We start from the raw sequence: 13966 nt of genomic DNA on the forward strand, positions 1-13966 counted from the left end.
ATGATGCATCACCTTAATCCGAAAGTTGTTAATATATGCGTTTCTTTGCATTACTCTTCCTGCGGATAAAGATACAAACCTCTGAAAGAGTAATGGATGTTTCTAGGGATTTTTGAAGTAATTGTTGTTAAGTAAGTTGCTTTATGTTGCCTTTTTTCATGTGGAAAGAAAGTCGTATTAATTATTGTTCACATACCGTATTTGTGCTAATATAGGCCGCGTGCGAACATAAGCCGCACCTAAACTTTTGACATGAGATTGTAGAAAAAGTAAATCTCATATATAGGCCGTACTACTAAATTTACGAGACAGTTTAATTAAACAGTATTTTGAGTTGCATCTCTTTCCTTTCCCTTCTTGAACTTCCGCATAACTAAGGGTGACTCATCACCAGCAGGACAGGTTTTGTGTATTGGGAGGTCTAGTGACGTCACTAATTTAAGCGACAGTGTAAAGAAGTTCAAAGTTGATTTATTCAAGACGTTGATGATTTGGTTTCTGAGTAACAATGAGGAAGGAGCGTACTGGTTACACAGAGAAATTTAAACTTGTTGTTATCAGCTATGAAAAGGAACACGGAAAGCGGGAAACTGGACGCAGATTTAATGTTGGGAAGAAAGAAAAAGAAAAAAAAAAACGTCGATAGTGTGCAATTAAAGAAAAACTCTTAAATAGTTTGAAAAGACGGTGTTCATTTCGAGGGCAGAAGTGCAAATATCCAAATGTGGTAAAAGCTTTGCTTGATTTTGTAGTTTAAAACAGCAAATGTGGATTGGCTGTTACAACTGAGATGATTCAAATTGAAGGCTGCAAAATAATACACGTGTGCATGTTATTTTGAAACACGATTTATGGTCTGAGGGGGGGGGGGAGATCTCAATTATAGGCCGCACCCATGATTTTTGAAGCCAAAATGTACGAAAAAAAAAAAGTGCGGCCTATATTCGTGCAAATACGGTTACCTAAAACGTTCTATTGTTCAGTTGACCAAACTGTTTCAACTAACAATTTCCGTGTTCATCGATGGAAGAGTACAAAATTAAAGCTGCAATGTGGTCAACTAAGTTGATACTTTAAACGTAAGTAAACATGTTTTCTAGTTGAAGCTGTAGGGTAGATGTAAGAAACATAAACGTACCTTTGTTCAATAATCTCCTTTTAAGATTTTTGTAGTAGTGATGTAATTGGTGTCCCAATATATTAAATTACCTAAATTATTTTGTCACTCACAATCTATTAATAACTGTTTAAGGGCAGAAAGTACACACGTGTAGATTTGAGGAGGATATCGTACTGTTGCCAGTAGAACAGAAATAAAGACAAGTGCTTAGGAATAAATGTAGTATGAAGATTAACAAGAGCAAGGTAAATATTAAAAATGAAAGTCAGAATAGAAAACCGAAGTAGTGGGAGAGTTGGAAAAATTACGTTACGTACGGACTAGCTGGAAACATTCACATAGAATTTAAGAAAAGGCTGGTGAAAGCGTGTTTGACTTCGAAATGTAGAACTTGTGTGTGTGAGTATGTATAAAGATGTCGGAAAGTAGATGAGAGGATCGGATATTATTTTTTTTTTTTTTATCCTATAATAGTTTGTCGCATTGTTTTCACCTATGATAAACAAGAACTCCCTTTCCTGCTATAAATGTATGTATCTTGGTAGAGAAATTATGAGCCGTACGAAGAAATCAGACACCGTAAGCTGGTGCACATTCACTTTCCGTTTCGGGGTTGCGGTTACTCAGTAGTAGAGCGTACATCTCTGGTGCGTGGGGTTCCTGGTTCGATTCCAGCTCGCGCTAAGTGGACTTTATGGTGGACAAACATAGTGTGTGCGAATTTTCTCGGGATTCTTCCATTTCCCCCCACTTTCTTCATTCCACCATTTCATTCATTTCTCATCATCACAGTCTCCTTTAGCCTAGCAGGTATAACCGTGGGATGTAAAACTTTAAAGATTTCATTTAATTTCACTTTCCGTATCATAAAAATGCATTTTTACACCCACGTTGTTTGTAATTTTTTGCATGTTTTCATGTGAGGAGTCATTTTCCACAGTTCGTCGGTGTTTGCGAACACCTTGTTTATTAAATACAAATATTATAAAGTAAATATGGACACAGGGACAGTCGAGAGTATAAGATGTCCCAGGAGATAATAGCACCTATTTGGGAGATAAGTGAGGTCATTCTAAGCAAAGAAGTTGCTATGACCATGTGGCCTATTCTTAACGGTTTGAAAAGTACAGGTTGTTGGTTGTTTCTGACTTTGTTGTATGAAAGTATTTATTGGTCATCCTGTAGTTATTCTCGAGGGATAACACAGAGCGCATTTGAATGGTTATGGAATAGGCTTTTTAACGGTATTTAGCATGTGGTAGTGATGTCTTTGGAAGGGAAATTATTGAGCCAAATTTCGTATTTCCTGGACGACAGTGTTGCCATCCAAATCCTTAAAATAATCTTGAGTGAAATTTCCCTCAATAACTTCTCTTCCAAAGACACCCTCCACATACTGAATACCGTTAGAAAGACCATTCCATGACCATTCAAATGTGCTGTATCTCACCTCTCGAGAATAACTACAGGATGACCAATAAATACTCTTAGATAACATAAAATCAAAAGTAGTCAACCTATAGTTTTCAAACCGAGGAGAATAGGACACGTTAATCATAGGGACTTTCTTGCTTAGGGTGACCTCCCCTATCGTCTCCCAAAGGGACGCGATAACTGCCTGGGACATTCTGTGTGAGCTGACCTTGTGATGGAACGTCACGTCCAAAAGAAGTAAACAAGCAAAACGTTACTAGAAAAGCACTGCAAGCAAGAAAATTAGTGATATTCGAAAATATATAATCAATGGAATGTAGTCCGACAGACAATGTTTGTTTCCTGAATGGATCTGTGCTGAAGAAGGCAGTAACTTCTTCCCGAAACGTTCACAACTAGATAATTTTGTGGTATGTATGTGCTTTTGTAATTAAATATTGAATAACGGTATGCATCCCGTTAAATCAGGTAGCAAGCAAAATGTTAGTAACGTCACCGTTGCCTACATTTATTGAGAACATGGAGGTTGTTATCGTTTTTCAGTAGCTGTTTACGTAGTTTTGTTTACCGCTTGTGCTTCTTAAAAATTCACAAAAAGTGAACAAAAGCGAGTATTCGGAAGTGATTGAGAGGCAGAGATGGCGAATCCGTTGAATGTTAGCTGACAAATTTTTCCTGTGCAGAAGTGCTAATAACTGATGAAACTCTTTAAATTGTAGGAGGAAGTCCAAAGAATTTGGAAGTGATAGAAGAGGCAGATGACTTTGTAATGGACCATGTAACACTTTTCAGAGGAATCGATGATTTCAGAGAGCTCAATGAAGTTCTTTCAAAGGCAAAGTCTGTCACCATTATCGGCGGAGGATTTTTGGGAAGTGAATTGGCCTGTGCTCTCGGAAAAGTATGTAAGTATCTTAATATTCTATATTGAAGCATTTTTATCACTATAATACACTAGTGGAAAATAAAAAATTAATATACAGTTACCGTGGTGTTACCTGGATGAAACTTCATGTACTAAACACACATACGAGCCCATAGGTAGTACATTTAGTTTCCGGATTCTTCAGAGGAAAAAAAAGATGATTTTTGATATTCATAATTTACAGATAAAAAGGACATACTATGGATGGCCAAAATTATCCGGATTTCGGAGAACTTCCGGAATTGGCCATCCCTAATACATAGCTTATATGATTTTAGATAGTAACGTTCTGGGGCAGTTCCATTAAATTGCAATACATAAAAGACAAAAAGTATATTACCGTTTCCGGTTTGAGCTTATCTGGTTCGGATTTCACATTGAGCTGTAGGTCCTCGTTCATTTAGCGCCGGTGCTGAAAGAGACGCTAAATTTAAATCGAACAAATCAAAGTAATTACAGAAATGTGTTGATTTTTAATTGTGTGATTATGATCATGTTTTCGTATAATTCTCACGTTTTTTTATACGTTCAAAAAATCTTTGCAGAGCATGTGTAAATTCAGAACCATTTTTAATTAGTCCACAATAGCTTCTGTTCCTAACATCTGTTCCTAGGAACTTTCTATTTCTAGTATATCACGGTCGATGGAAACTGCGATAATTTTCTATGCGCATTCTTTTGCGTTCGGTTGTGCAGTGGAATACCATATTGGTAAATCATCCGCAAAATGCGTTGGATCAACAATCCAACGAGAAATTTATTCTCAACGCACGCATAATTTCAATCATTTTTCTGTTTTGCTGCTACTGGTTTTAATTTTATCAGTTTCGTGTTCTGCGTTAAGTGAGGATAGCTTATGACACAAATGTAAGGACGGTTATTCCTATTTAAACCTCTGTTTTCATTGTAAAAAGGTTTTGGAAAGGGCTTCGAAGTTTACGAAAATAGCTGATAAATTTGTAATTAGCGTATTCATTAGGTCAATACTCGTTGGATAGTCAGACTGATTTATAAGGACATACTCAACGATTTTCCATCAATAATTATATATAATTGTAACGATCAACGTTTAATAATTCATCTCATAGATTTAAGAAAATGTTTATAATTTATATAACTCACATTTATATAAAATGTGAGTTCCGAAACGTCAAAATGTTTAAATTTTTCAAGGGAGGATTCATTGGTAAGTAGCCAATTTTTTAATCCAATGTTCTCGGGATTGCTGCCAGAGTGAGTGTTGCTGTGCTGAGCTTTCGTTACCATACAGCGGCAACATCTTCAGAGCTATGTGTTAAAGTGTGCTGCTCGTACAGATTATATAGTGGTCTTTAAGAATCGCTGTGTTCCTATTGGTTGTTTTTGTTGGCCAATGGCGTGCTCTGATTTTGCTGGTGGAAACTGCTCTCTGATTGGCTGATGGTTCTTTTCGTACTGAGAAGCTGGATCCAGATGTCAGATAGATGATAACCTTCGTCTCTGTTGATGGATGGCTTGTAGGTACGGATGAATAGAGATTCATGTATTTTTCTGGCCCAGAACTGTTTGCTTTTCTTTAATACTTCAATTTGGTCCCACATGGCCGTATGATTGTATTGTATGCAATGTTCGGCTATTGCAGATTTTTACGGTTGTTTAAGTCTGATGTGTCGCTGGTGTTCTTTCATTCTGTCTTCAATGTTCCTTCCTGTTTCACCTATGTAAGTGGCGTTACATTCACAGGTGATCCTATAGATGCCTGGTGTCTTTAATCCCAATGAGTCTTTTGCACTTGGTAGTAAACTCCTGATCTTCGGTGGAGGGCAATGTACAGTCTTGATGTTGAATTTCTTCAATAGTCTTGCTAGTTGGTTGGAGGTTTTTCCCATATATGGAATAAGTGCAATATTTTCCTTGTCTGCCGTGTTGTCCTCTTTTGTGGTGCAATCTCTGCTACTGTATTTTCTCATGGCTGTGTTGATGTGTTTCGACGAATATCCGTTGAATTTGAATACTGTTTCCAGGTGAGATAGTTCTGTGCTTATATTATCTGGATCTGCTATTTGGTATGCTCTGTGTATTAGAGTATTTAACACCCCCATCTTCTGTGCAGGATGATGAAAACTGGTCGCATCGAGGTAGAGATCAGTGTGTGTGGGTTTCCTGTAGATTGAATGGCCTAGACTTCCATCTGGCTTCTTGTATACGAGTACGTCCAGGAAGGGGAGTCTTCCGTCTGTTTCTGTTTCCATTGTGAACTGGATGTTGCAGTATATAGAATTCAGATGCTGCAGGAATTCGTCGAGTTTCTGTCTGCCATGGGGCCATATGACGAATGTGTCGTCTACATATCTGTAGAATACTGTAGGTTTGTATGTTGCTGTTTCTAGCGCTTTGTGTTCAAAGTACTCCATATAGAAGTTCGCTATTACTGGAGAGAAAGGAGAGCCCATTGCCACACCATCGCTTTGTTCAAAGAAATTGTCTTGGTAACTGAAGCAGGTAGACGTTAGGGTGTGTCTGAAGAGATGTACTATATCTTTGCTGAAGTGCGATTCCAGGAGTTTAATAGAATCTTCTAGTGGTACCCTCATAAAGAGAGAAACCACATCAAAGCTGACGAGTATGTCATCTGCGTTTGTCTTGATGCTGTGTAGTAGTTGTACGAAATGGCTGGAGTTTCTGATGTGGTGTGTACACTTTCCTGTTAGTGGCTGTAGCAGTCCAGTTAATTTCTTGGCCAGGTTGTACGTGGGGCCTCCTATGGTGTTGACTATGGGTCGTAATGGAACTTCTTTCTTGTGTATCTTCGGAAGGTCATAGATCCTTGGTGGTATTGAACCGGAAGGTTTAAGCCTCTTCTTTTCTTCTTCATTCAGACTGGAACTTTGTATTAATCTGGAGGTTTTCTTTTCGATGGCCTTGGTTGGATCTCTGTCAATTTTTCTATATGCTTGATCTTCCAGTAGGCATGTCAATTTGGAGTGGTAGTCTTCCCTGTTGAGAATGACGGTCGCATTCCCCTTGTCTGCTGGTAATATTATGATGCTGTCATCTGCTCGTAGGTCATTGAGGGCTTTCCTTTCTTCTCTGGATAGGTTGTATTTCGGCTTCTGCTGCTTGGCCCTCATAAGGACCGTAACGGCTTGTGTGCGTATGTGGTCTGCTGCTTCTTGGTCTAAGTGTTTTATTGCTTGTTCAATACCGCTTACAGTTTCCGTGATGAGAATGTGTTTAGGTGTTGGAGCGAATTTCAGGCCTTTGCATAGAAGACTTGTAGCTGCTTCACTTAGTCTGTTGCTGGAGAGATTCACCACTGCTTTTTCTCTGCTCGGATGAGATGGTTCAGGGTTTTGTCTTCGGTTAAGCTTTTCGAATTTCTTCTTAAGATGAACTGTGTGTAATTCATGCTGCCTCCTACCATTTGCATACGTGATGGAATCTACCCATTCCCAGTCCCAGGTGTGGAGCACTGTTGGTAGATACAGAAGTAGATGCTTCATTTCCCTGTCGTGCTGGTCTAGTCTTCTGTAAAGTTCCTGTGAAACAGGAAACAGGAAGGAACAGGTGAAATAGGAAGGAACATTGAAGACAGAATGAAAGAACACCAGCGACACATCAGACTTAAACAACCGTAAAAATCTGCAATAGCCGAACATTGCATACAATACAATCATACGGCCATGTGGGACCAAATTGAAGTATTAAAGAAAAGCAAACAGTTCTGGGCCAGAAAAATACATGAATCTCTATTCATCCGTACATACAAGCCATCCATCAACAGAGACGAAGGTTATCATCTACCTGACATCTGGATCCAGCTTCTCAGTACGAAAAGAACCATCAGCCAATCAGAGAGCAGTTTCCACCAGCAAAATCAGAGCACGCCATTGGCCAACAAAAACAACCAATAGGAACACAGCGATTCTTAAAGACCACTATATAATCTGTACGAGCAACACACTTCAACACATAGCTCTGAAGATGTTGCCGCTGTATGGTAACGAAAGCTCAGCACAGCAACACTCACTCTGGCAGCAATCCCGAGAACATTGGATTAATAGTAGACGCCAGCAAAGCTTCAAGATCATAAAGCCAATTTTTTGTTAATTGAGAAAATGTTATTTATTCTTATTCTAAAATTAATCTCACATTGAAAACAGTGCAGCATATAACCTTTGTAAAACAGCTATATATTGCCACAGTTCGTCACTTTCTATATTGTAACAATTAATATTCGAACTAATACACACTAGCTTTAGAATCCAATTTATTTTAACAATTTATATATATGTCTGTATTTTCATTAATTTCGATCGTGTCTGAAGAAGGATATGCTAGATATCCGAAACAGTTACAAATTATAATTTAAAATAAAGTAAAGATTTAAGCTTTGATCAGTCTCTCTTTTGTTAAAACAAACAATCCAAAGCCATGAATAGTCTTACAATCCAATTTATATTTTATATATGCCATATACATAACAGAAAAATTATGTACGTCCCTTTAGTTTTGTGCTCTAATTAGTTATATCCATTATGTTAATAAATAAGTACATAGATACCGTACTATTACCTAGCAACCGAAATTAATCTCGATTCGTTGCCATAACAAGTAAAATACAGAAGTCAACAAACAAATCAATATTAATCTGTACATTTTAAAATAACTTTCTCTTTTGGCTTATACAGTATTTAAAAGAACTTTTTGCCCAGTAGATGTTAATACATAAACGTTATCATTGCAAGCAGTTGCGAACAATATTTATGGTACATGAGTTCAAACAATATATATAGGGTGACTCTTTATAGGGTTTACAACTTCAATCAGTTATAATTCTTTGTTGGACTTTGTTTATATGTCATTATACTGCAAAACACTTCAAGTTTTTTGACAAATTATTATGGCCCAATGTGTGCATCTGCGGTCATCCTGGACACATCTCAACGAAAGTAGATTTCCTGCCAAACAGTACCCAGCATTTCGCGGGTAACGTCAGCAATGGCTGTTGTGATGCGATGTTTCAGTTCATTAACATTATCAGGTAGGGGATGGATGTACACCTTATCTTTCATAAGCCTCCACAGAAAGAAGTCAAGTGGGGTGTAATCTGGAGACTGTGGCGGCCAAGCACTTGGCCCACGACCTATCCACTTATGTGTAAAACGCTGATCAAGAAATTCTCTTACGTCTATCAGATAGTGTGGCGTGGCGCCATCTTGTTGCCACCATAAGTGGCCATCGTGGTCATCTTCATCTAACTCTGGAACAAGGAAGTTGTGGAGCCAGGCGATGCCAGTGATGGTGCTGTTAGCAAAGAAGAATGGTCCATACACTTTTGCTCTGGAAACAGCGTAAAACACGTTCACCTTGGGGCTGTCACGAACCAGCTCCATATGCACATGTGAATTTTCCGTGCCCCAAATACAATTGTGTGTGTTGACTCGGCCGGAAAGGTGAAGAGTTGATTCGTCACTGAATACTGCATTGTTCAAGAATGACTCATCACCAGTGATGCGATCCAACATGGTAACACAGAATTCATATCGGGTATGTTTATCCGGTTCACTCAGTGCTTGAACCAAGGACAGTCTGTATGGCTTCATGGACAAACGTCTACGCAATACATGCCAAACAGTGGTCTGAAGGATACCAGTTTCTTGCGATGCTCGTCTTGTAGATTTTCGAGGACTGCGAACAAAACTCTCCGTAACTGCTTCCACCCCATCGTCAGTCACGGATGAGTGCCCTGACGCCTTTGTGTGGCGCACAGAACAACCTGTTTCAACAAATGTCTGGTGTCATTTCTACACTATTGGTCTGTTGGGTGGTTCCTTGCAGTATAGTGACATATAAACCAAGTCTGTATGTGGTTCCAATAAAGAATTATAACTGATTGAACTTGTAAATCCTATAAAGAATCACCCTGTATATGCTCGCTGAAATATCCATTCTTCGCATAGGTCAGATAAAATATCTGTATAAACAAATTGAAAAACAAAAGAAAAATATGTGTGTCATTTTCTACTACTTTTACATATCCCGATAAACGCCCCCTGAGACCCCCTGGTTAGAATTTTGAAGAAAGAAAAAAAAAAGCGTCTGGCTCCCAGCCGATGGGGGACTGTATTTGGAAGTAACGCCCGTGGGAGTATCACCATTCGTCTCAGCAACTGCGAAAATTATGGATTTGACACTAATATCGGTTATTTTGGATTATTTCTACATGTCTCGGCACCCCCCTCCTCACGGTGACTCCAGACCCGCAGCCAAATGGGGTGAATTTGAAAGTTAATTCAATCGGAGTTTCACCATTGATCTCAGCGACCTGTGAATTCGACATTAATATCGGTCATTTTCTACTACTTTCACATGACCCGTTAAATACCCCCCTGTGACCGCCCTGGTTCGAATTTAAAAAAAAAAAAAGTCCTGATCTGGGGCCTGGACCAAGATACCCGTCACCAAAATTTGTTAACCCTCGGTCCACTCGTCTGGTCCCAGGCCGCACACAGACAGACACAAAAACTCAGTCTTCATTTTATATATATAATCTTTCTCGCTCCCTCTTTCTCTCTCGCCCGCGCGCGAAGTAACACAGTGGAAGTAACGAAGTTTCATGGTATTCAAGTCTTGTTTTAATGTTGACATCATCTTACTTTTCTGTGGGAAAATCGTAAATGAGATCTCCATCATGTTCCTATGCTGTTGCTTTTCGGTAAAATCCGTAGGTATTGAAACTAGGGAGGCAAATAGGCCTATTGTTATTATCATATAAGGAAAGTAATTCAAGTAATCCAAGCCATCAATCATATTTCAGAGTGGTGTTTGAAATATTGTAACTTAAACAGTAATTCGTGGTGTAGTCAGTAGAGTGTTTACTCCTGCGGCCAAAGTTCCTGCATTCAAATCACGAATGCGCAATATAAGTTTTGTGATAAATAAACACCGAATGGGTGGGTTTTCTCGCGGTTCTTCCGTTTTCCCCCTCCTAACATTGATTTCGTTCTTACATCATTAACTCAGTAATTGCTATCTCGTTTGTAGGACGATAAACCAATGCTGTAATCTGGAGTATAAATTTAAACAATTAGTTTTTGTTTGTGAATAGCCGCAAGGCACGTTCGAGAATTGTAAAACTACGGGTGTGCAGTGATTGATTTCTTTCACCCGGGTAATAATGTTTCGGGACACGATTTTATTTTTTATCAGGAATAAGCTCTTGTGTGCTCGCTGTTATTTCCGTCTGTCCATTTCTTGCAAGGAACAGAGCTTGTAAACAAACAAACTGTTGCTTGTAACAATATGCAGGACAGGCAAAACCGGTAGAAGGACTAAGAACCATCAGATTCTGAGAAACAGGTTTGTCTGGTGTCCGGAAATTGTGAGAAAGAACCACAAACAACGTAAGTGTCCATCAGCTCCAGTTTGACTGCAACCATCAACGAATTAACGAAAAGATCCACACAAGAAAATGATGCTATCCAAGATATTGAATGTAAAGTTCATTCCAGTTCGTAAACTGGTATCACAGGCTGCCGAAAATTAGTCAGTGATATACGAGGGGAAGAAGGATTACGGAAATTTCCACTTATTGTGGGAAACTTTCATTTTTCTATTTAAACGTATTAACATAATAGCGTTAGGAAATCCGTAGAATTGTGGTACAGGCTACTATCAGTGTTAGATTTTATTGTTAAGTGAAATAAGTATTTTAGTCATTAAATACATGGGAAATTTTAGCCATGTTTGGAACAGATTATGGAAATTAATTAAATTAAAAATCAGAAAAAGAATAGAAAATGTTGTTAGCCGAACTGAGTCTCCTTAATTGTGGTAGTAGTTAATTGGCTGATAATGACCTATTGCGTAATGCCAGTAATAGGATAATAGGGAGAAGAGAAAAGCTGATTACTCTTTATAATTTCGTAACTATAAAAAGTTATTTAGTGTTTGTGTTAAGAAGGTTCCAGCTATTAAGAGAAGGGATTCCGATAAAGGTAATAATAATAATTGAAGATTTTGTAATGTAATAATGTGGATATAATTGTATGTAAGAAATTAATTGTCCTAATAAGTTAAATTGTTGGCTATCTGGAATTATTACTAAGCTAACTTAATAACTTGCTGTTCTACCTTAACGGCCTTAAAAAAAAAATTAAGATTTTTTTACATCAACAAGCACATCTTGCTTAATGCAAAGAATTTGCAATATCTTCTTACTTGTAAAAAATAATGATAGAATCATTGCTGACTATAGCTGGCTAATGACTGAAGCTATTCGAAGGCCAACTTCAAGAATAAGAGACACTCAAGTAAATTACTCTTGGTCATTTCGCTCGATACCTGTTTAACGACTTCCACGCAAATTGACGGGTAAGTTCAGCTATCGTACGTAAAGCGCTTTGGCACTTAAAAGCGAATTATCAAAGACATTGATTTGAAGTCGCTGTGAAACTTGAAATACAGGGTAAGAATGATTTCCATTTTTTTAAATTGTAAAGTTCTGCTTATTGAGGTGAAAGGTACTCGAGAATCGTTTTTTCCCACTACCAATTTTGTTACAAAACTTCCGTTCCAAACAGTATGATACAAAATGTAGTACGAGTTCTCTAATGTTTAGGATGGCCACGTGAATAATTGTTCACGCTCACGAAGCAAGCTAACTGAGGAGGAGTATGACCCTTAATGCTCCACTGCAAGCTGGGTGGTTCTCTGACGAGGAATCTCTCAATGCTACACCACAAGCAGAGAGAGAGAGGTTAGAATCCCGACAGCTAAGGAAGGGGACTTGACCAGATGCGGAGATCATCTGGTTTTATAGCTGCTCTAGTGTGTAGGTAGGGGTCCCGGGTTCAAACCCTGCTCCCGCCAAGTGACCTTTGTGGTGGACAAATACTGTGTGCGTGGGTTTCCTCGGGGTTCTCCTGTTTCCTCCTACTTCCTTCATTCCACCATTTCATTCATTTCTCATCATGAGCGTCTCCTTTAGCCTAGCCGGCATAACCGTGGGACGTAAAACTCAAAAGATTTCATTTCATTTCCAGTATGTAGATGGCGCTTGTGTCCCTCTCGTCTGCCCTGTAGTAGTTTATAAATATAAGTGCGTAGTTTGGTTGTAAACAGATCCATATGTAAGGGATATTACAATATTTTTCGTGGAGTGTTTAATCTCTAAAGCGCGAAAGTGAGGTGAACAATCACCGAACCAGACTTCAAGATGGGATACCATCGGCAGCTCTCCTAAAGAGAAAGGACACCTTGATGCTCTTCAAAGACTGGATATGTGGTTTATTACATGGGCGGCTTCTCTGCATAGTGATTCCAGTGGTTCTTGGATAGAGTAAGTACAGGAGCGCTTACGATGTTGAGATTTATGTAGGAAGCTATAATAATCCACAAAGTATGTTACTTTCATGAGTTAGGGAACCTTCCAAGGCTTATTTTCTCTAAGCTGCATAACAAGATCCTGACTCCTAGAGTAGCCATCGTGACTATGTTCTAGTTCTAGTCCTGGACACTATGAAAATAAAAATCTTTATTTCTTGCTGAAATTCCCTCATTCTGAACCAACATAGACACATTTATTGATCTTAACAATAATTTTCAGTTTTACTGGAAGGAGGGTTCAGAAGATTAGTCTGCGTATGCCGTGAAAGCACAGACATTATCATTTTATTTCAATCATTGGTGTGGTAATGTGTCATATCAAGCAAATCTACTAAATAAACATGTCATTTTATTACACTACACATGTGATATGAACTTATTCGTCTGAACCCCAGAACAACTCATGCTCGTGAGCCTCAACTATTGCATACAAGAGCGAGTGTTTTTGCTTATAAAGTAAAAGACTTCCCTTGCTTCTTTCAGCAAAAGATTCTGGCGGGGAGTTTAAAGTAGTGCAGGTGTTTCCTGAAGTTGGCAATATGGGGAAAGTTCTCCCGGAATACTTGAGTTTCTGGGCGACAGAGAAAGTTCGTGCAGAAGGAGTGGACGTAAAGCCGAATGCACGAGTGGAAGCTGCGCTTTCAGATGGCAGTCAAATAGAGTTAGTTCTAGACAACGGAGAAAAGGTAAGCCTCATTTTATTACTCACGTCTTAATTGGATAAAGTTAACATAAGCACGTTTGGTGGTAGTGAGGTTCATTTGTTTTATGTGAGGTTCATTGTTCGTTGCTTTCAGTAGTTTGTTTAGATAAGTTTATGTTCAGAAAATAAGCAGCCAACAAATTGCACTGGTCGACATTTTTTCAAAAGTTGAGCGATGTTTTGAAATGAATAGGTAACTTCAAATGGATTTTTAATGCTGATTTCAAAAATAAAATCAGTTTCTCTCTATCACGTCATATTTTTTCACAAATCGTTAAAACATATTAGCATCAGCACGTGTATTGTTTTATTACTTAGCTTATAAGGGACTTAACGAAACGTATTACATATTAAGTTCAGGCATTTCTCACAATTTTTGTACAGTTCTTAAATGTATGCGACATGCCACAAGATT

General features: G+C 38.4%; 1 protein-coding gene across 1 annotated transcript in view; it reads left to right on the top strand.

Annotated features, from left to right (window-relative positions):
* Nucleotides 1–13966, top strand: part of AIF (Apoptosis inducing factor) — an 84488-nt gene that overhangs the window by 44693 nt on the left and 25829 nt on the right. The window contains exons 7-8 of the mRNA XM_081737651.1: nucleotides 3274–3459; nucleotides 13332–13534. Of these exons, the coding sequence (XP_081593777.1) occupies nucleotides 3274–3459; nucleotides 13332–13534 (389 nt within the window). The remainder of the gene's footprint in view (nucleotides 1–3273; nucleotides 3460–13331; nucleotides 13535–13966) is intronic.

The sequence above is a fragment of the Thermobia domestica genome, chromosome 14 (genome assembly GCF_964235325.1).
Source record: "Thermobia domestica chromosome 14, izTheDome1.hap1.1, whole genome shotgun sequence".
Taxonomy (NCBI): Eukaryota; Metazoa; Arthropoda; class Insecta; order Zygentoma; family Lepismatidae; genus Thermobia; species Thermobia domestica.